At 37.2% G+C, this 24,161-nt stretch overlaps 1 protein-coding gene across 1 annotated transcript; it reads left to right on the top strand.

Annotated features, from left to right (window-relative positions):
* The first annotated feature begins 269 nt into the window (after positions 1 to 269).
* On the top strand, positions 270 to 10,628 carry LOC130222339 (gastrula zinc finger protein XlCGF57.1-like). Its single transcript, XM_056454927.1, has 3 exons — positions 270 to 347; positions 662 to 811; positions 8,983 to 10,628. The coding sequence occupies exons 2-3, from the start codon at positions 727 to 729 to the stop codon at positions 10,107 to 10,109; spliced, it is 1,212 nt and encodes a 403-aa protein (XP_056310902.1). The 5' UTR covers positions 270 to 347; positions 662 to 726; the 3' UTR covers positions 10,110 to 10,628.
* Positions 10,629 to 24,161: the final 13,533 nt, after the last annotated feature.

Below are 24,161 nucleotides of genomic sequence, written 5' to 3'. Positions count from 1 at the left end.
TGTGAAAATAGGAAGGAAGAGGTCGTAATTAAGAGGATGAGATTTAGACTCATATTAATAGGAAGTAGTGTGTTTTAGACATGAAAGTCGTCATAAAGTGGATTATAAACATTTTTAAAAATTGTCTTAAAAATGTTTAAAGGTTTTGATCAGCTTCAAATACTGAATATCTGTGTGTGTGCGTGAGAGAGCAGATATAGTGTAAAGTGGAAAACGAGGGAGAACTGTATCAATAAGTCCTGACTAAGAGTAAATGGCAGAAAAGAAAAAAAAGACTTTTATTTTGGCGTGGCGCTGTGACGTCATTAAGCAGCGCCGCTCCTGCACTGTGATTCAACTGGAGAAAGGTTTGTTTTAAAGCTTTTACACAGATATAAACCGATTGATTAAAGTTTCTGTTTTATTCATCCTATGTTAAATCAGGTACCTTTTGTTGAAAATATTATTTTAACCATTGGACAACAGAAATGTGTGTAATAAGTGTTTTAATAAAGGTTTAGTTTATAAAGTAGCATAATGTCAGTCCATTCTAAGTATACATCACTATATATAAGAAATGGAGTACTGGTTTTAATCAGGTCATTTGTGGATGTTTCCTGCTTGTTCATTGTTTTATTTGTTTTAAACAGGACATTTTTATTGTTTTGTACATTTTAAACAGGATAAAGTGTCCAAACACAGAGAAAAACTCCTGCTGAAGCGACTGATCTCCACACTGTTATAAAGATGGCGTTTATTAAAGAGGAGAGTGAAGATGTGAAGATTAAAGAAACATTTAGAGTCAAACAGGAAGATCTGCAGGAACAAACAGGTTGGTTTTCATTCTCAAAGACCAACTCAGTCATTTGATCCTCATTCAGATATATTTTAATAATAAAAACGCTAAATTAAATCCATCTTGCAGCCCTGAGTGTGCTGCCTAGTTCTCCTAAATGCACATAAGCACTCATTGAAAGAGAGGAATGAGTTTCTTTCGTCACTTGTTCTCATGTCTTTTGTCATTCATTTTATGCATTATTAGTCTCCCAATTTCTTGTTCTCCTACTGTTTGTAAAGCGTCCTTGAGCACTGGCCCTATATAAAATAAACAAAAACAATAAATTAAATAAAGTTTAACTGAGCTGACGATATTTGACCTACAGTATTCTCATAGAAGATATCTGCTATTACAGTGATAGTGTTGGCGTGGTACTTTCCATTTGCATATGTCACGTTGATCACAATTCCCTTTTTTAACAACTTCTTCATGTATTTAAACTTGTTTTAGTTGTTGTTACTAGTTCTCACAGATAGTATCTGAGTTAGAATGACATCATTATTATAATAACTAATTACCAGGGCTATTGTGTTTAAACAGGGTTTCTGTGGGGTCTTAAATTCCAAAATCTAAATTTTAGACCTTAAAAAGTCTTTTAACTTTTCAAAACATTTGTTCATTTTTTTAAATATTTTTTTTCATTCAAAATTAGTTTGTGTTTGGAAAAGTGTATGGATACAAGTAAAGCTTGCTTGTTTTTACACTATATTTAAAATCATTTGCTAAGAAATATCTAAAATATTGTAATTTTTTATCATTCATTTATTATTGTATTATTAAATGTATTAAATCATAATTTTTTTTGATGGGACAAATAAAAATCTTTTCCATCTGGGGCATTTGAAAAATTCCTTTCCCTTTATGAGTCTAAAATTTCATTCAAAATTGTCTTGAAAATGTCATAAAATTCTTGCATTTAACTTGGTGAAACCAGCAGAAACCCTGGTTTAAAGTATGTCAGAAAGCGTGGATGCCCCCAATTTTAAATATGCTGTATGAAATAGACACTAAAGTAATTAATTGTTATAAAACATTGTACAGTATTCTAAACTATATGATGTTGCTGTGGGACGACGTGAGACAAAATGAACAAATTATAGTGGAACAATAACGTTTAGCATTGCACTGACTACAACTGGCCATCAAACTAGTCTAAAAATGACTTTTGCTGCTTAAGAAATGGATTACAGCATGCTGATGATATGCAAACATTTGACTTTTAAAAAAAAAAAAAATGAATTTTTAGATCCTAAAAACAGATGCTGCTTAGGCATGGGATGCTAACCGCTTTCTAGGTATAAAACCACTGAAATGTTCTGCTATACTGTTCCTACAGTATACATGTAGTTTTTTTTTTTTTATGTTTTAAGTTTTTCAGGACAACGGTGTCTCCAGCAGAAAATATATCCAAAGATGCTGTTTTAAATCGTAAAGAAATCTGTGTTTTTGAAACAAATGAAGACAGCAGAAGTGAATGATTCATTGGAATTATTCAGCCTGACGTGTTTCCTGATCTAAAATACTTTAAAAGTTTCTCAAAAACAAAATTGTGTTCAAAGGGAATTTTTTTTTTGTTTGTTTAATTTTTTACCCAGACATTTAATATATATTTTAGAGCAGTAATCACAATACAGTGAAACCGTGATATTTTTATTCAAGGTTATCATACCGTCAGAATCTTATACTGGCCCATGCCTAATGCTGCTTGATGTTGGAAAGTCATATTTTCTAATTTTGTTGTGTTACTTTGTATGTATAGTCATGAACACACTTGTTTGTAGAGCAAATGGCCGTTTATTAGTCCTGATCCTTTCCCCAATAGGCAACTGAAGTTCTAAAACAATAGCAAATGAGATCAGGGGCCTGTTTCAGTAAGGAGGTTCAACTAACTCTGATTTTAAACTTGAACTCTGAGTTGATTTACAGAGAGATTAAAAACTCAGAGTTTTGGGTTTCAGCAGGGACGTAGCAGACATTTTAAAAGAGGGGGGGACGGCTGTATGAGATCATACATTCATATAATTATTAATCACCTGTTTCTAAATGGTCTGTCTCTAAAAGTGAGGGGGACGTATCCCTGCCTCTATTATTGATCAAGTGATATAGGTTAAAATGACATTTATAATGTAAGCAGAACTAAAAAAATTTGAACGAATAATAATCCCATTAATCTTGTAACAGTACATGTTAAAGGACAGTGAATTTAAGCAAAATATTTATTAAAAAAGGACAAGCCATTCTCATACGTGACTTACATTTGTTCTTTGTGTGACTGAAATGTAGGCAATGGCTATGTTTCCATGCAAAAATATTAATTAAATGTATGTGCATAACTGGAATATCACATAAAAGATGTGCGAATAAACCAGCGTTTCCATCCAACGAATCAAAGAGAACAAAATCGTCACTTCCTGACTAACTGGAGCCAAATATCAACAGTAAAAACAGAATTTACTGCGGTAGAAGAAGCTGCGTCAATTTTTTTCTTTATTTAATAAATGTACTCGCGCATCAGAAGACAATGTTGACACACAATGAACAAGTGAGGGTGTTTGCAGCCATGAGACGTTGAGAACAGACTCTCTTGACACTCTGGAGGTCATTAATAATATACATTAATACTAAAACGGTTAAAGCGTTTTAGATTGACCAAAACAACATTTTCGATGTTTTGCAGTGCGCTCAGCCTGGTGGATTGTCTACTCACATTTTCATCCTCATCTCTTATAACAAAGCTTTTTTAATGCACCTACTGTAATTTGTTCAGTAAAAGTGTTTTTTTTGTAGTTTTTTTTGTCCATTGTAGTTTAGGCGCATCGATTCTATGGAATAAAAGTTTACCCTGCTCAGTTTTGCGCATTTTTTATGTGTATTTTTAAAAAGTTACAGTATGCATCATGATGTTTCCATCAATCGTTTTGTATGCGCATATCCAAAATGAGCATTAAAATAGGTGGGTGGAAATGTAAGGCTAAGGCGAGAAATACTGCTTCGTCTTTAAAAAAGGGGAGGAGACAGACAGAAACTCAGAGTTTAGAGAATAAAACCTGCTCCTGACCAGGTTAGGTTCACAGTGTAAGTTACCACGGTAACTGACACTAAGTTAAAGTTACCTCTCTTTTAGAAACAGGCTTGACTTACCCTGCTTTCTCCAGTTTGACAAACCTGCCATTTTGAAATGGAAAACCCAGAGTTTCTCTCATTTCAGGGTTAAAATACTCTTAGTTTTCAATTAACCTCCTTTCTGAAACAGGCTCCTGGTCACTGCTATGACATGATTGACAATTGTGGCTGTTTGTCATTGTACTCTAGTTATCCTGAGAGCTGATGCTGAGTATTCTTAGGGCTTTTCACACTTCAAATTGTTAACCCTGGGTCATTCTAACCCTGGATATACAGAATCCTGGGTTATCTGTAATCATGTTCGACACTGCTCATGCTATACCTGGGGTTAAAAAATAATCCTGGGTGTTCATTAACAGACGTTTCACATTTGCAAACCCTGGGTTAACATTATTATTTGTATATTTATGTTGTCACTGTCCCTGATTAGACAAACAGCAGGTCACCTTTTTAAATGGCATTTCTGCATCTTGTCGGGTATATAATTGTCATCACGTATGTCTTCAGCTAAGCCTTAGGACATGCACAAAGGCAAGAAAACAAATACAAAAGTACAAATGAATGAAAACAAGTAGCAAAGTATGTCATCTTGCCATCTCCTCATCACTCCAGTTTACAGCAAACAGGGCATAAAGCATTAGCACAAGTTCATTCATTCATTTTCTTTCAGCTTAATCCCTTTATTCATCAGGGGTCACCACAGCGGAATAAACCACCAACTTATTCAGCATTTGTTTTAAACAGCACATGCCCTTCCAGCTGCAACCCAGTACTGGGAACATTTGCATAAGTTATATACAATAATGCAAACTTACTAATATAAGCTGAATTATGCGCACTTGCTGTGAATATGCAGGATTTGTCTCAATCGGGGCTTCCAAGCAAGTTAAAAATGTTTAAATTTAGTGGAAGATACACATGAGGGAACACAACACGAGTAATCTAGAGGGAGTGCATTTGATTATTTGCATTTCAAGAGTTCCCACTTAGATATGCTTGGCGTATAAAGCAGGTTTGGCATGCTGTCCCGGGAGAGAACCCTGAGCTCAGAGATATTTGAGCCCAGGGCTCCCGCCCGGTCGATAAGCATATCAGGAGATCCGAGATCAGGTAGGTCTCAAGAGCTCCCCAAAATGCTATCAACTCGGGACAACAGCCGTGTATTTAGAAGAATTTCCCCCCAAAAGCTAGAACCTTTTTGCTATATCCGGCTGCTGGATATAGAGTTTATAGAAAGGGAAAGAGGCTAGGGAGCTCCAGCTGGAGCAAAGAGTGAAACAGACTCCTGTTGGAGCCTGAGCAGGGGGGTGGGGGGGAGGGTGACTAGTGGAGGGGGCCAAAAAAGGGGTGGCTAGGGTTGACTCCTTACGAGTCAAAACAAAATATGCTCGAGGAACACTCCTGACGGAGATAGAGCTGGGAAGTGGCAGCGTTATATATAAATATATATGTATATATATGAGAGTATATATATATATATATATATATATATATATATATATATATATATATATATATAATGGGGTAATCTAAGGCCTGGAGGGGGCAATTAGGAGACTTTTCTGAGTCAGAATAGGCGCTGCGGTAGTTGGGGGCAGCAATTCTTATTATTTGCCAACTGCAGCAGAAATCGTGAAGTGGGATTTGGGTGGTGGAGATTTCTGCTAGAGAATGAGTGGCAAGTTTGGCGAGACTCCTGTAGGAGTCGATGCTCGAGGAACACTCCTACTGGAGATAGAGCAGGGAGTGACAGCGCTCTATATAAATATATATCTATGAACAAAAAATCCATAGATATATATATCTAATGAGTTTCAGTGGCCTTGGGGGTGGGGGGTGACATGACCCCTGCGGGGGTCGGCGCCCGGGGAACAGGGCAAGCTGGCCGACTCTGACAGGAGTCTGGGAAAAGAGGATTTGGAGGGTGAAGACTCCTGTTAGAGGGTGACGGGATGAGTTAGGTGCTCGAGGAACACTCCGTGAGGAGATGGAGCGGGGAGTGACAGCGCTATATATAAATATATATTTATGTACTTGCGTATATAGATATATAAATATATATAATAATAAGGTTGCTAAGGACTGGGAGGGGCAGTGAGATGACTCCTGCGGGAGTCGAAGCTCAGGGTAACACTCCTGCGGGAGTCAGAGCCTTAGGGGGGGCAGGGTCTGGCAGGAGTCGGGAAATGGGAGGGGGCTGTGAAGACTCCTGCAGAAACGGCCGGGGGTGGCGGGGTGACGAGGGGGCTTGTATGCACCTTCGATTTACTATGTGGCTGGGGGAGAAAGTTGAGTGTTACTCAGTTTAGAAGTAAGGGAAAGGAGGAGGGAAGGTGGCTGGATCATGCCCTCGCCCTTGAGTAGATGTGGGTTGATGGCTGGCGAGAGTTATCTGGGCTTCTTTGAGGTGCCTTTGGCGAAGACGTATGTATGTCTTTAAGGCATTGGATGACCACCTTCCCAGGGTCTGGATTTGTTGTTGTAAAGCCCTTTGTGCTTCTGTGGTGGCTGCTCATATTCTGAAACAGAGTATATACAGGAATCAGAAAGTGTAATTCAACACCTTTAAATACCTTTAAGACTCTTTCAATACATTTAAAGAACTGTAACCACTTTTCAACCAGAAAGGTGCGGTGGTAGTCAGCATTGTATAGTTATGCATGTTCCTGTAAGAATAAAAGTGTGGTCAGTAATGATATGTAGAGATGAAGTAAAAGAGGGGCTCAGCTAGAATGCCAGTGCAGTGGTGCTATGGGTGAATGTAACTTGAAGTGTGTGACGATAGTGGTATTTGAAGTGTAAGTGTATATGACTTGTTTAGAGCATTGCTGCTACATCATTTGAAACTTGGGTGACCTCTAAATGGGTTAGAGCTGTTGTGAAATAGAGTAAATGGAAGTATGGGATAGTTTGAGTTTGGAGGGAAATTAAAGGAAGAAAAGAGGGGAAGAGGCCTAGAAATGCATGTGAGTGGAGGTCGGTTGGAGAGGATCAGCTGGGCTTCCCTGATGTGATATTGTTCTCTTGAGGTGGTAAATGATCCGTTGCTTCCTCCTCCTGCCCAGTTAGATCAGCTATGATGGGATGGAATGTGGGATTGAAATTATGTTAATTCAGACTTCTCAAAAACCAAAAGGGGCTAGTGTGAATATGGCATCAAGTGTGTGGGCTGTATGAGGGGAAATGCATCTTTGCGAAGAGTGTGAATACATTTGGAATGGATGTAGAGTGTGATGGATTAAATAAGGGCAGTTTCTGGAGCCGGTAGCCATGATCTCTAAAATGAGAAAACAAGAAAGAATTAGAAAATGAAATATTCACAACATGGTACATGTACAGAAGACATAATTAAATGTTTTAGCTGATATTCATGCGAGGTGTCTTCATAAGTGCGTGGGCAACTGTGAATGGAAGCGCCTTTGTTAAAACATGTTACAATAGCTTTGATGTCACAATGTGCAAGGGTTGTAGAAGTGGACATTCGTCCCCCTGCAGGGTGGCAGATGGATGGAGAGCTGAGGATATGGGGCGTGTCTTGGCTGGCGGTCCTGGAAGTACCTCTTGAAGAGCAGGTGAGATGACAGTAGAGTGAAGTGGAGTTTAAACCTCTTAGTGATATAGAAGTTTGTTTAAAAGCAAAATGTATCTAACACAGAGACAGTGAATGAAACGTTACTCCACTGCCAGAAATGTCCTCCTTGTTCGTAGCAGTCAAGCAGGAAGTTGTTTCTTTGCTGTTTCACATCCCACTGACTTGCCATTATAAACTTGACTATGGCACTCATGTGTATTGATATACGAGTAGCTATTGGCATGTTGCAAAAGAGCTTCAATGCTTTATGTGTTGTATGTTTTTCACTGGCTGGGTAATACTCTTTTCATTGGTTCCATGGCTATCAGATTAGATGTGGCAGAGGGGTTATTTTATGTATATATTTATTTATTTATTTTTATTATTATTGTTATTTTAATAAAATGTAAATATCAACTGCCAACATCAAACCCTTAACTTAAAAAAACGAAGTCACCATTTAGTAGGAACTGTATGAATGAACTGTTATCATGGGCTAAGATCACGTTTGGAATCTTACCATGATTGAAAAATCTCGAGTATCTGGCCTAATTCATTTACAAGTCTTAGCGTTCAGTCTATTCATGAAACTGTCAAGAGATAAGGCGGGGCCATCTAAAGTTTGGAAAGCTCATTGGATGGTGACACTTCTCCTTTCAGCTATTGGCTCCTTAGAGTATCAGTCCAAAGTACAGAGTACAAAAGGTCAGCGGCCATTTTGTCAATCAAAATCGATATAGTGTTTATGCCTGAAAGACTATTCTGTTGCACGCGCTCCAGCAGCTGGTTTAAATGATAACATTGCATCCTTCCATGGACGTTTATCAACATATGAATATGTTGTGGACTAATGTTTGTGGAATAGATTGCTTGGTCAGTTGCAATCGAACTACTTCAACAGTCAGAAAGTTATGGATCTGTGGACAGGCGGGAGGTTGAGAGGCGAGTTCTTTATTGAAATCATTTGATTCACGCTAGTCTCGTCTTTTGAAACCTTTATAAAATGTTTAGTCTTTGTTAGAGTGTAGTTATGTAGTGAGGCTTCCGTTTAAAGCATGTACGTTACCGAAAGTAGACCTCTAGGATATCAGTGAGAGTCCGGGGTCATAGAAATGGCTTGGATCGCCGGCGTCTTGAGTTTAGTCGAAGTTGTGGCTTGCGTTGTGCGGGGAAGTTGGAGTAGAAGTTGGAAGAGCCAGCGTCTTGCTGTAATTCAGGCTTGATAGCTGGCGAGGCGGCGGCTGAAGTTTTGGGGAGAGCAGGGTTCTGGCTGAAGTTGTTGTTGTTTGTTTGTTTGTCTGCTTAAATGTGTACACGTTAATAGACCAAACAAAATATGATCTGATTTATTTTGATGTGCATCAAAATTACAGTGTTTGTAGCCGATGTTTCCAGTGTCTTTTCAATTTTCAGCTTTAGATGAGAGTTTTATAGACTTAATGAAAACTAATGTTTTATCTATGTATTTCAGACCTAATTGAAGAGAATGAGGGGAGTAAAGAGGAGGAACATCATGTCAAAATTGAGGAAAAAAATCATTTACAGACTGATGGCATTGTGAAAAGGAGAGACAAGAATCGTTACACCTGCATTCAGTGTGGAAAGAGTTTTGGAAGAAAAGACAATCTTAAGACTCACATGAGGATCCACACTGGAGAGAGACCATTCACATGCACTCAGTGTGGGAAGAGTTTCTACCAATCATCAAACCTTAATAATCACATGAAGATCCACACTGGAGAGAAACCATTTACATGCACTCAGTGTGGGAAGAGTTTCATCCATTCATCACACCTTAATCTACACATGATGATTCACACTGGAGAGAAACTTTTCACGTGCACTCAGTGTGGGAAGAGTTTTAAATGCTCATCACACATTAATAAACACATGAGGATCCACACTGGAGTAAAACCATTCACTTGCACTCAGTGTGGGAAGAGTTTTAACAGCTCATCACACCTTAATCAACACATAAGGATCCACACTGGAGAGAAACCATTTACATGCACTCAGTGTATGAAGAGTTTCATCCAATTATCACATCTTAGTCACCACATGAGGATCCATACTGGAGAGAAACCATTCACATGCACTCAGTGTGGGAATGGTTTTAGCCGATCATCACACCTTAATAAACACATGATGATCCACACCGGAGAGAAACCATTCACATGCACTCAGTGTGGGAAGAGTTTTAGCCGATCATCACACCTTAATAAACACATGATGATTCACACTGGAGAGAAACCTTTCACGTGCACTCAGTGTGGGAAGAGATTTAAATGCTCATCACACATTAATAAACATATGAGGATCCACACTGGAGTAAAACCATTCACTTGCACTCAGTGTGGGAAGAAATTCAGCCAATTATCACACCTTGATCAACACATAAGGATCCACACTGGAGAGAAACCATTTACATGCACTCAGTGTGGGAAGAGTTTCAGCCAATTATCACACCTTAATCACCACATGAGGATCCATACTGGAGAGAAACCATTCACATGCACTCAGTGTGGGAATGGTTTCAGCCGATCATCACACCTTAATAAACACATGATGATCCACACCGGAGAGAAACCATACACATAAACTCAGTGAGAAGAGTTTCAGCCAATTATCACACCTTAATGAACACATGAAGATCCACACTGGTGTGAAAGAGTATATGTGCTTTGAGTGTGAGAAGACTTTTATTAGAGCTTCAAAATTGAGACTGCCCCAGACGATTCACAGTGTTATAAGAGGTTTAATCAGTTAACACATTTGAAAACACAAAAGAGGATGCACACTGGAGAGAAACTGTACAGATCTGATCTTTGTCTACAGAGTTTCGTTCATTCGGCGCAGCTTAAGAAACACATGGACAAAAAGTTGCATCTTTAACATGAATGCAGCAAAACATTTTCTCATGTGCAGAGGATGTTGCGTTCCTTGCGTTGTAGTGAATGGTGCCCATGGAATGAATGGTGCCATTATTAATGTGAGACAACAAAAATACAAACGCAAACCTCTCCTGTATTCTGACATTCCAATTCTTCAGAGCTCAACTATCTGAAACAGTCAAGAGTAAGAGAAGAGCATGATGTGACCAGAAGAGGGCGCACAAGACTCAGGAAGATGGGGGAGATGTTACCTCTCTCTGACCCTTATCTGTTCTTACCTTCTCCTGACCTCCTTTGAGTGCATACAACTTGCGCAGCTGACCCTGAAGACCTGAGACTCTGCTTGCGAAGCAGGGATGTCTCATAGTCATCGTAAATTAGGGATGCCTCTCATTGGAAATACCTTGTGGAATGCTTAGTGCCTTAAAATATCTAAAAATTTTGTATGAGAGTGCTTTTATGTTGATTTATGTTCTAAGATGTGCCTATGGAACAGCTATAAATTTGTTCACATAAGACATGACCTATAAGTTTTGCTGAATAGTAGAATTCTTGACTGAGTGGTCAGACCACATCATTAGTTGGTCCTTAGTGATTTATAATTAGTGTTTTGATATATTGGGTAAAACCCAGATGGTGTACGGGTAGTTATAAGCAGTATGTCAAGTCCTCACTGATATATGAGGTGTAGTTATGTGCATGACCTGATTTTGGAAGTTTAAAAGCTGAACCAAACTGACCAGCTTTGTGCTTTCCGACTTCTGTATATTGAGGTTGGTTGCCCTTTATCCTCAATGAAGGATAAAGTAAGGATTTTGTTTCTGTCATTTGTCTTTTGTTTATTCTACCTTTTCACTGGATTTTATTTTATTAATAAAAGTGTTTTTTATTACGTTTCTTCAACTGGAGTGGACATTGACTTCATTTACCAGAACCCATCAAAGTTACCCTGTGTGGTAAAGTATGAATCTAATTTATTCTTTTGTAAAATACATTATAAAGTTGATCTAAAACGAACTAAAGACGAACTAAACCCTAGCTAAGAAATATAGCGAAGGGAGGATTCTGGTTTATCTTTGTTTAATTAGTATGATTAAAGAAAGGCGATCCAGCACACCACTATTGTGAAAGGCAACAGCCAAAAAGTAATAGACAAAGAAGGGCCCCCCCGTTGGGGAATCAAACCCCGGTCTTCCGTGTGACAGGCGGAGATACTGTCCACTATACTAACAAGGATCTGCAGAGTAAGAGAACCCGTTCTCCCCCCACACAGATCAGCTATGTAATCCAGTCCTAACAGCATTGTCTGCAGCGCTGGCACTAAAGACCTTGGCTGACAGCAAGAGGAGGGTAGAAAACTGGGCTTGGACAGTTTTTCTTCATTAATAATCCTTGCTTCTTCAAAGGTCTTCGACTGGTCATCAGCAGTAACTTGAACAGTGCATCACACAGGAGAACGTTATTAGCATGTTTTGCAGCAAACAAAGCACGCCATTCATTCTTACACATAGCCCAGCTTTTACTCCACAAAATGTCAGCTTGCCCTTTCATGAGCTGCATCCAGTCAACCCTTGCAATGACATTCAAACCGGGGGAGCTCATTACAGTGAATACTGGGTGACAGAAGATGAGAACTCCACCACTGCAGAGTGAAATTATCGACCTTCGTTTTTTTTTTTTGGTGAGGTTGTACCTTCGCTTTATCCAATCTCAACGTCAGAAAGAGATGGGATCCATACTCGACTTTTTTTTTCGCCCACACAAAAAACTCCTTGGTTGAAAGCTTTCATTTTTTACACTTCTGTGAAAGGATGTACACAAGTGTTGGTAATATAGTGGTGAGCATAGCTGGCTTCTAAGTAGATTCCCAGTCAATGTATTCCTTTTGGCTGCCGTAACATTACATGGCCAGGCGTCAATCTTGTGAAGATCTTCCCATGACGTGGGTAGATCAGTGCATTTTGAGATGGTTGGGATCCATATACATTTACTTCTGGCAAGAGACTATGGCGAGTGGATAGTGCCACGGATAACCGAACGAAGGAGACAGTCGTGTACTTTTACGTCTGAGAGGGTTACGTCGCCTCAACAAACGTGTGACAAGCACGTCGCCTCAAAGACGTCTGACACTAACGTTGCCCCAATAAACTTGTGATAAGCACACCGCCTCAAACACGTCTGACACTGAAGTCGCCTCAACAAACGTGTAATAAGCATTTCCCGACATACGTGTCATGTGACGCCAAATAATAAAGTAACCTTAGGTTGTTGTTTTACTACCAATTTATATTTATTATTTCATATAATTCACCATCACTATAAACGTGGTTTTAAGTTTAGCTCGAACAAGTTATCATTATATTATTCTGAGATGTATAATTCCTTTATGTTATGTTTATGTTGATTTCTTGAGTCATTCTGACTGTGAAATAGGGGGTATAGCCTTTTGCATATTAAAAAAATATATATAGGCCAACTGTATAATGTATTGTGTAAAAGCTGTTATATGGCACGTTTCGTCCACAGACTAATTAAAAAAATAAACCCAAAACCATCAAATGCTCAAATTTGTTGCTGAGAAATGCTCTGATTATTTTTTGTAAATCAATTCACATTTCCGCATGAAAAGATTCACGTTGGACACTAGATTATAAGGACTTATTTATCAGTAAAGCATATAATGCATCACATGAGTTAATTGTATAAGGGATACATGTCACATTGACATATCTCCTGTTCAAACAAAAAAATTAACAGCTATTCCTCCATGAGATACCCATCCGAAGGCCTGTAGAGATCGCGGAGTGCCACTTGATCCAAGCCGGGATAATGCCAACCCTACGAGGACCTGAGAGGTGATGCCTAAAAAACGGACTTTGTGGACAAGATACACACACAGGCTATATATGCACACACACACGGTTGTATCATACACAGACAGCATTTTTAGAAGCACTAGTCTATATGTTTATGTGACGTAAATTATTGTGAAAAGCACTATACATAAAAACTTTAAATGAATGAAAAATCTTAAATTATGGTAAATATAACTGTTTCTGAGCTGCAGCCCTAGTTCATAATATTATAATGCATAAATGATAAATAATACTGTATTATACTTGTTAACTAATCAATGTGCGTTTTCAGCACAGGATGTGTTATATTTTGACTATATTTTATATTTTGGTTTAGTTTAGCCTTATAGAAGACAAAACATTACTTCTGACATATTTAGTCATCTGAATCATTTTAGGCTACTTTTGTCTAGTTTTAGTCAAATTTCATATGATTTTAGACAACTGAATCTACTCTGGATTTAACGAATACACATTTTCTAAGAAAATGTTGTACTATCTATGCATTTTCTGTGGTCGTATAGCTATGCTTTGTAAAAAGTTTCATTTGGCCACATGAATCTGTCTGCGACTAGTGTCTACATCTTCCTGGCGACAGCCCGGGGAAGAAGACTACCGGTAAACAGTCTTTTTTAACGTGATGTCTGAAAGTAGGATGTGCTGTAAAATTACTGTTGTACATGAGGTTTTAATTTGATCTGTGATTCCGGTGTATCTGAATCCCTGTAGAGTCTGTCAGAACTGTAACCATATTAGTTAAATTCACCCACACACTCATTCAAATGTTTACTGTACAAGTTGGGATTCTGAAGCAATACAAAAATATGTCACATATTCTTGGCTAATTCTGCCACATTTTACAGTAATGTTTATTAATGTACACTGACCCTGTAAACAAATTAACCAAACATAAGAGGTAAAATAACTCGAAAAAATCAAATGTATTCCTTTAAAGCATTTAGATTACTTGCATTAAGTATATTGTATATGAAAGCAAGCTTAATCATGAACCATCAACAATACTTTTTCACAACGGAATTGAACACCGGAAGTGCACTAAAGCACCATGAGTAAAGACGGGGCCACCATTATGCACCAGTGCCATCACACATGGCACAGACCAAGTACAATGTTAAGATGTCTAATCAAAGCAAGATTCTTAGTGCACATTTTATATAATCATTTCACTACACATGATTTGAAAAGAATAAAAAGATATGAGTTTACTGTAGTGTAGGTGTCACTGTAATAAAGTTTGAATATTTCATCAAAATGTATCTTTTTCATGGAAATAGTTTATTTTTTATTTTTTAGACGACAGTCTTGGCATTAGCTAAAAGTATTTATTTAATTTGTGTATTAATGACTTATTGGCTGAATATAAAAACTTACCTGTGTCTGTAACAAAAATGTCATCCAAGTAATTCATCCTGAACCAATGGATGAAGTTGTGATGCGGAAGCCAAAAGCAGCAGAACAAAGTTTTAAGTCTATGCTATATCAGGCATACCCAAGTGAGATTGTATAAACATACAATTTCTTACAGATGTGTTTTTTTTTTTTTGCATCTAGTGGATATTGGAAATTGGATTATATTCGTTAGTCATAAAAATCCTTTAGCGGTTACCGCCGTTAAAACTAGCACTCATGCTTTGGTGTTGGCAGCTTTATTAACAACAGTATTATCTGATGCTTCACTTAGAAAGCCATAACTGTGTATGTATGCTACATACATGGATACTACAATCAAAAAACAACATCATAACATCTACACCACATTATTTTAAACAGGTCATAATGATGTTACACTAGCACAAAATATTTGTGGTTCATTTAACATGATTTATGTGTTCAAAACATGCACAAAAACATTTAAATCAAATAGAGATAACTAAATCCTATTCAATCCACATCATCTTTTCATGTTAAATGAACAAATATTTAAAGCAGGTTTAACATCTAGAGCTGTTAAAATAATGGAACCACTGTCCATTACTGAATCATGTTCAACCAAAGTGCTATTTTTTTATTATGATAAAAGGAACACGAAATAACATACATAAACTTGTGCAACAACTAGTACACTTAACGAATAACCAAGTTTAACAAAAGCAACATGATGAAAAAAAACTTGAAACATGAAATATACATGAATGATGAGCACACGTTTCCTCTTAGTCACACACACACACACACACAAATTACTCTCACATACAAACACACTCTCACACACACACACACACTCTCACATACACTTTCCTTCTCTCTCTTTTCCACACACACAAACACACACAATTAGGCCATGCCAAATGTTTTGGCACAAGACATCCCAAATGCCATACCTTCCGAAATGTCTTTGTACACCGTGCACATTGGCAATTTCAGGCTCACTGAGCAAGTGTTCGCTGTGGGAAGGTTTCGCCCAGACACTGGTTCACTGAACGTAATGGTTGGATTTTCGCGAAACCCTGCGAGTGGAATTTTTGCAACCCAGGCTCATTCCGAGAACGTAGTCCCGGGGACGTTTCTGGAGACCGCGAGATACGTCCCGGGAGGTACGTATTTTTGCAGTTTTTGTTTTCGCGAATCCGCGAGAGGCCGCTGTGCGCGCTTTCTCCCGCGCCGTCCTCGCGTAAACCCGCTAGAGGCCGCTGTCGAACGACCTTCAGCCTGTCTGCCTGGACGACAGAATGATTGACCGTGCGACCGGCCAATCGGCTGACCCACCCTCCTCCTCCGTCCCTAAGCCCAACCGTTGACGATTCACAAAAGCCGTCCAGAAAAAGAAAAGCCCTCGTCTGATTTTTACCACGTTTTCAGATTTTGAGTACATCCTCACCCTGTGACGAACCTGTTCGCTTCATTTTTTGGATTTTGTTTTCTTACCTGATTTCTGGAACCGCTCTTCCCCGGACTCGAACCCGGTCGTCGTCGTGGTCAGCCCCTCCCTGCGCCTCGAGTCCGCCAAAGTACACGAAGAGCTAACCGGACAAACTGGTTGCAGCGGGAAAGCCCTCCACACGGAGGCGAGCGGCCGGCCGGCCGGCAAGCGCCGAAAGGAACGGCGTCACACGGCCCCGCAGCGTTCGCTTAAAAAAATGAAATGCAGCCGGACGTACCCCCGGCTACGTATCTCGCGGTCTCCAGAAACGTCCCCGGGACTACGTTCTCAGAATGAGCCTGGGTTGAATTTTTGATGCTCCACTGGCAAAGATTAAGATGTCCTCAAGCTTAAGGTTGTCAATATTTCCTTCTGCAATAAAAAATAAAATAGAAACGCAACAATGTACATTATTATTTCATTTAATGTCCTTTTAGAAAAACCTGATGACTAATGTTCTAATAACAATTTCTAATAACATCTTAACTGCGCTATGCTATTTGTCGAGAACTGAAGGGCTCTAGTTACAGATTGCCCATTTTTGGCATGAACGATCAATTTCCATCTTTGTCAATTAAAAAAAACTCCTATAGAAATGAGAAGAGCAGCAGATATAGTAGTCCGAATAAAAGGCCATTATATTCAAACAAATTAGGTTCAAGTAACATTACCAAATTTACATAAAAAAAAGGACACCAAAATCTGCTGCTCTGTCAAATTTGCATTATCTGCTAAACTGAAAATGCATCACAGAAATGGATTTGCTCTTGAAGACAGGCTAAATAAATACATATCTCACAACACAAATTAGTTTGAGACACAAAACACAGTATACACTTTCACACTCTTTCTATCAAAATATTTCTAAATTAACCCATGAGCGCATTGGTAAACACTTGCATGCTGCATCTTTGTAATGCACACCAGCATATCAACCGTCATCAAAGTCCTTACTGTATTTACCATTTCACTTTCATATTTTACAATTTGTCAGACTTTTGGTAATGTTTTAATGTATGCTGTACAGGCTGCAGTTTTTTTTCTGTCTGTCTTTCCAGGCCTTTCAGACACATCTATTTGTCTGAAAGTAAGTACTTTATGATCTGTTTGAACTCAGATATTATAAACTAATCTTAGTCTATAAGAGTACTAGAGTTTGGATTCATTCCGCTAAATCCATGAAATGGATGCGTCATGAAAGTGACATCCAAAATGTGTACTGTTGGCATGCCTCCATGTAGATCAGGAGTGCTCAACTCTGTTCTTGGAAATCTATCTTCCAGAAGAGTTCAGTTTAAACACAACTAAACCAATTAATTAGGACCTGACCAGTACCTGATAATTACACACTGGTGTGTTTGTTATGGTTGCAACTGAATTTTGTAGCAAGGTACATCTCTAGGAACAGGGTTGAGCTTGATGTAGACGGTTAGAACAGAAACAAAGCACAAAGCGTCACTATCTGAAGGCCACGTCCACCAGGGAAAAACTATTTTAAATGGCTCCATTAACATTGCATTGTGGGAAGCTGCCTCTGTCATTTTTGACAAATAACAACAAAAAGAACAAGGTCTAAAAAACTGTTATGTGACCATTTGGACAGTACACAAGTTAAAGATCTAACAAAGGTTTTCATAAGCTGTTGACCACTCAAAATATCTATTTAAAGACAAGAGCAGGGAGCAGCATCTACTAATAACGAAGTACCATTACACCTGCTAGAATACAATGTAATTGGCGACAGAATTTTTTCAGAATTTCAGCAGTGGATATATAGACAAACTAAACTGTGTTGGTCTGTCAACCCCTGTTTCTTTACGTTACCTGCACTTTTTGCTGGACAAATGATGGAAGTTAAATGGCTTCTTCAGCTGTTGCTTTATGTCTATCTCTTAGATCCATATTTGTCAGCCATAAACAGCTGGCTTTTACAGTTCTGATGCTTTGAAAAACTTAGTTCTGGGTCTGTTGGGTTTTACCCTATACACCATGTCACACGGCAGCTTTTGGCCATTTTTCTGTTATTAGTAGTAATAAAATGGCAGAGATGCTGCTTCCCGCAAGAGAAAGTCAGTGGAGCGGTTTGGATTGCACCCAAAATTGGTGCGAATAGGTTCACAAGGTCTGTTGATGTTAGAAGTGCAGTGGATGCCCTTCCAGCTGCAACCCATCTCTGGGAACATCCATACACACTCATTCACACTCATACACTACGAACAATTTAGCCTACCCAATTCACCTATACCTCATGTCTTCATATGTGGGGGAAACCATAGCACCCAGAGGAAAACCACACGAATGCAGGGAGAGCATGCAAACTCCACACAGAAACACCAACTGACCCAGTTTTGTAAAAAAAAAAAATCTAAATTCAATTGTAATTTACAGCAAACCAATAAATAAACCAATATTCTGACAACACTCAAGATGTAAACTTGACAGAGTCTATGTCTCTTGTCTCTATAGCCAGGAGCCTTATTACACCTAATTTATTTTTTAGATCAGCAGGCCCATGGGCACTTAAATGAGAAGGTTCTGGATGCAGACCTATTACAGTGCAATTAGAGATGCATCCAATGCTTTTTAATGGGCTCACTTAACCCCACCTCTAACCCTACCCCAGACATTGATGTCACTAGCTCCATTGAGTACATTGTGTCTGACATTGCATCACTGAGACGATGCAATCTCAGCTTGCATCATCAAGGCTGCATCCAGATACTATTGACTTAAATGCATTTGGTATACAGAGCCACACAAACTATGAAAATGATACTTGTGCCATGCTGAATATCATTAGATATTGTGATTTTTTTTTTATTTGTGTGTTCATCAAATGTATTGTGTAAAAAAAAGGAATGCAAAGGCTGTGGAGCAAGTAATGGAAACTACTGTTAAAAGAAAATTAGCCAATAAATGTAATATATTTATTCTGAAAAAAAAAAGCTCAATTGTTTTTGTTGGTAAAAAACATTATATTCATGTGTTCCATAAATAAAAAAATTGTATAGATTATTTGTTAAACAAATCTGTATAACATTTATAGATTTGTTTGCACAGATCTGCGCAAACTTTCTTTTACGATATTAATCACATATTAAACAAAATTTGACAGCACTTTGTGTATTGATTAAAAAAAACTGTAAATTTAGTCTCAAAATAAAAAACACAATGATCCAGTCAATGCAGTGTGTTTAGCAATGGTATTTGTGTCTCATGTTTTTAATCAGTGAGGTTCTAAGCCTTGTGAGTCAAAAAATGTACAGGTTCTAACCAGATTTACCAAGCCAGCCATGACTTACAAATCTTACAAGTCTATCGTTAAATTTATCCCTCCAGACAGCAATTTTCTTTGCAATCTCTTTCTCACATGTAAAGATACCTTAAATGAAATAATGAACAGGATGTTGTTAAAAAATGTATTGGACTAAAATATACATGACACTATTAATTCTTTGGTATAGTATAAAAAACAGGTATATAACAAATGAGTGTTTGAGCTGTATTTTTGTTTTAAAGAAATACAAACATTTTAAATGCCTTATGAAAACCATAAACATCTGAAATGTTTTTAGACACATACATTGTACTCCTGGAGGTCCTCCTCTTTTTCATTTAAATACACTAAGCTGGGAAGGACAACATCACTTGTCTAATACTTGACTTGATGCGAGTTTTGATAATACAAAAGTGTAGAAATTAGTCATACTGCATAATAATTACAACTGCATAATAATTACAACAAAAACAATAATTCACATAATAATACACATGATATTATCAAAATACCTGTCATTTTAAATATATTTTTAAATATTCTACAAATTGTATATTGCATTTTATATTTAAACCGTAAAAAATAAGACTAAACAATAGAAAAACATATTAGTTGAAGCTGCCCACATGAAGTAATAAATTGTTGATTACTGTTTATATTGAAATTAGCCTACATCTTGATATACACCAATTAACAACAATGCATTGTAATATTACAACACCCAAAAAAATTATTTTGCCTTTTTTACTTTGAATTCTCATGGTCAGATTGCAGATTTCTGTATCATTCTGAAAGTGATACATTCAAATGGAACACAATTTAATCTGTTTTTAATAATTTATATATTTTTGTCGTTTTTATGATTTTTACTTGCTTCTTTTAGGCTACTCTTGTTTATGTAAAACACTTTAAATGACTATTTTTAAAGTTGTATTATTAAAATAAACTTGTCTTGCCTTGAAAGCTGCATAACAAAGCCTTAAAGTAGACTAGAAAATGATCCTTTAATGAGTGTAGACACTCATTTGTTGACACATAATAAGCCATTTCAAGACATAATTTGCTCGTGTATAATTTATGTATACAGCGATCTCAGGTGGTTAAGAACATGAAATTGACCTTCACATATATCCAATGCAGCTAAACCATAAGCCTGGCTTAACTGGCCCTATTATGTTATGTTTCTTCATTATCATGTGTTATAAAATATTCCTGCAATTTAATAGGCTACTAATTTGGTAACACTTTATAATAATAACTACACACTAATTAGCTATTAAGCATCAGCAAATAGAGTTTATCATTTAAGCATTAACTTTACATGAATAGACATTATAAGCAGTTTAAACTACAAATACCGTATAACGTAAAAACACATGTATAATATGCTTAATAATTTCATACTTTGTTAATGATTTAATTTAACACTAAATGATGTATTGCATTGTTTACAAACCAGCCATTAAAGAGAAGTTGGGTGTTTTTTATAATCAATCACAACTTTTTGGATTAATAAACTATGATATGAACATAGATATTGTTTTCAGGCATTAAGTAATGCTTTATTTGGTAAAGTAAAGCTTTATTTGGACACGCGATGTGAGGCGGCGTGCTTAGGAGACGTCGTGTGAGGCGGCGTGCTTAGGAGACGTCGTATGAGGCGGCGTACTTAGTTAAGACGTATCATACACGTCAATTTTTTTTGCAATTTTCTTACGTGCGTCGCCGCTACGTCGCCGCCTAAAATGGTTTTTATATGACGTCGCCGTGTCGCCGCCGCTACCTTGACGTCTGCCCTCCCATTCACTCCTATTCAAAATTCGACACGTTGAGGCGGCGACGTTAGGGTCGACTGCTCCTTCTCCTTCTCCATGTGAGGCTGAGAAGTGGCACTATCCACTCGCCATAGAGTTATTGTAAGTTGGAGGTTACAGCAGAGCAGGATACTCAGTGTACGGACCACGTCCAGTCGACCAAACCTGGTTTATACTCGACGCGTCCGCTAGTTTGCGCAGCGAATGTGATGTCATCGCGGAGGTTTCGGCCAGTGAAGCGCATATGATTTTTTTTAACTTGAGCGAACAGTGCGCGCGGCGCCGTGTTTGGTTTGAGTTGATTATAAAACACTTTGAAGAAATGTTGTCTGAAACAGGTACGACTGAACAGACATCTTTATGACATTTGATCATCGAGATCAGGCCCGGCTCTAAGGGAGCGCCTGAGTGGGCCAGAAGCCCTACATCAGATAACAACAATTTATTTTGCGATGCGGTTCATAACTGAGCAGCATAAGATGTGACCATGAGCTTCAAAAAAACATGTTTTGGCAAGCCAGGCTCATTTACAATCTTGATTAAAGTATTCTGTTTTAATAATGTTAAACAATTCAGGCTGCAAAAGATTAAAGAGAAACTAATTCAGCATAGAGCGAAGGTTTCTGTGCTCATCACTAGTCTGAGCGCGCATTACCAAACGCACCTTTAATATCATTTTATGCAGTCGCAATTCATACAATAGAAAGTCTTAAAGAACACAAACAGTTCAGCAGCACCGAGTGGGATAATCGGGAGATGTATTGGGCCCGCTTAAACATTATAGCATTTTTCTCACGGAAAGAGCAAATATTAAGTTTACTATCTGTTAATGACGCACAGAAACGGACAAGTTGGCAGTTTCAGTAGTAAAATTCGTGCAAAGTGCAACATACAAAATTCAAACACGAGTGCAAAGCACTTTGTTGCAGTTTGTGACAAAAATATCAATATTTTGACACATATCCACACATAATGTTGCTTTCGCTTTGCTCTCTCTAAACGCGCGCTCTTCTCTGGACGCGCGCTGCTGCGTGTCCCTCATCTGTGTAAACAATATCGAGAGGTTAGTAACTGAATTGATTTTAATATTACTGACTCGATTAATTAAATACGAAGGCCGTGTAATGTGCTGTCGATTGACGTGTTGTCCTTTTTTCCCTTTAAATTTCTAATTATCATATGTGATCTCCTCTGTTATTGGACTTTATAACTGATAAGGGAAAAACTTAAAAATTATACACAAGATATCTTAAACTGTAACTGTTCACTGTTGTGCTTGACAATTGTGCAATACAATATAAAAAATTCAGAATTCAATAATGAATAGAATAAATATTGATAATTCAAGATGTTTCAGGGAGCAGGCCGATGCACACACAGAGAGCGGTATGATAAAGCATGCGAAACGCCATGTGTGTGTTGATTAAAACATGTTATATGCAAAATAAACTCAGAAAAAATGTTTTTGATAAGCTATAAATGATAATGTATTAGCTATCAACCACTAACAAGTTGGCTAATATGCAAAGAAAAGCTGCTATTAAAAAATGTGTTTGTTAGTTATAAAAAATACTAATGTTCATTTTGATTCTCGTGCATTAAATAATAATTCATAATAACATTAAGATTTTTTTTAAATCACAAAATATAGAAAATGGTATGGAATGTTGATATTTTTTGAAGGTATCATCTCAATGTTGTAAATTCCAGCATAGTGACAACACTACAGTTATTCTAAAGATTATTATTTGCATTAAAATTAATATGGGTGATTCTATTCCATGTATATTTTACATTTAAAAAAAGTTACAGAATGAAACTCTTTAAAAACATAAATTATTTCCAGTATCTTATAGAAAACATTTATTTTTCTATAATTCAGCTTTTGCTGAACATAAATTATTAAATGTTTTAATTTTAGGGAATAAAAAGTTTTTTTATTGTTAGTCAACTCTGTCATGGATGATTTTACTAATGTTTAGAAATACTAATAAATCATAGCAAGAAAAATCCTAATGGACAGTTACTAAATTGGAACTGAATTGACAGTAACAATTTACAGTTTTACAACTTTTTAGCCAAACATTCTCTGAAAAAAATTATTCAAAGATGATTCCTTGGATTTACTCAATATTTTTGAGTGGTTTTAAACAATTTATTTGGGCTGAATTTAAACAAACAAATTAAGTTGAACATTGCTCAATTTAATTTGTTTGTTTAAATTCAACACAAATAAATTGTTTGCAACAGTTTTGCATGCAACACTTATTTCAGTTTCTATAACTGCAAAGATCACATGATACTAATGAAATTAATATTTTTAATTTGTCCAATATGTGAATAATGAAATATTCAGTTTTCCTTTTATAATTGTGGTAATAGTATTGACAGTTTACAGTTTAAACATTTAAACTTAAAATATTGGTGAATCTAAGCAATTTAAGCAAAATAAAATACTTTTGATTGCACAATGATACATGATGGAAAAATACACGGACTAATTCGAACATCAAGATATCATGATTTTTGGTAATATGGTCTTTGAAAATGGAGAACACATTTTATAAATAATCAAAAATGTAACAATGTAATGTAACAATTTTTTAAAAGCTGAAAAAAGGATAGCTTTGGTCACTAAATGTACCTGCAACTATAGAATCACCCATATAGTTCATGGAGAGCCACATGAGCCACTATTCACTGTCATCAATAGGCTGTCAGATCAAAAGAAAGACACAATAGGTGCTCATGGACACCCTGTCTAATGGGGGTGATTGGAGGGCACAGACAGTGAAAGTGTGACACCAGGGTGTGAGATATTGCTAGCTTATGATAAATGTACATCAAAGTGGTAAAGGTGGTAAGAATTTCAACTACTTTGTTTTAAATGCAATCATACAGTGAGGTAGGTTTTGTTTGTTAATCATAGTAT

This window comes from Danio aesculapii, chromosome 4 (genome assembly GCF_903798145.1).
Source record: "Danio aesculapii chromosome 4, fDanAes4.1, whole genome shotgun sequence".
Classification (NCBI taxonomy): Eukaryota; Metazoa; Chordata; class Actinopteri; order Cypriniformes; family Danionidae; genus Danio; species Danio aesculapii.
This window is presented reverse-complemented; position numbering and strand designations above follow the sequence as displayed.

Excerpts from the sequence above, each read along its gene's own strand:
- LOC130222339 (XM_056454927.1), top strand. The coding sequence starts at position 727 with ATGGCGTTTATTAAAGAGGAGAGTGAAGATGTGAAGATTAAAGAAACA. Across the intron at positions 812-8,982 it reads AGATCTGCAGGAACAAACAG|ACCTAATTGAAGAGAATGAG; the intron begins GTTGGTTTTCAT and ends TATGTATTTCAG.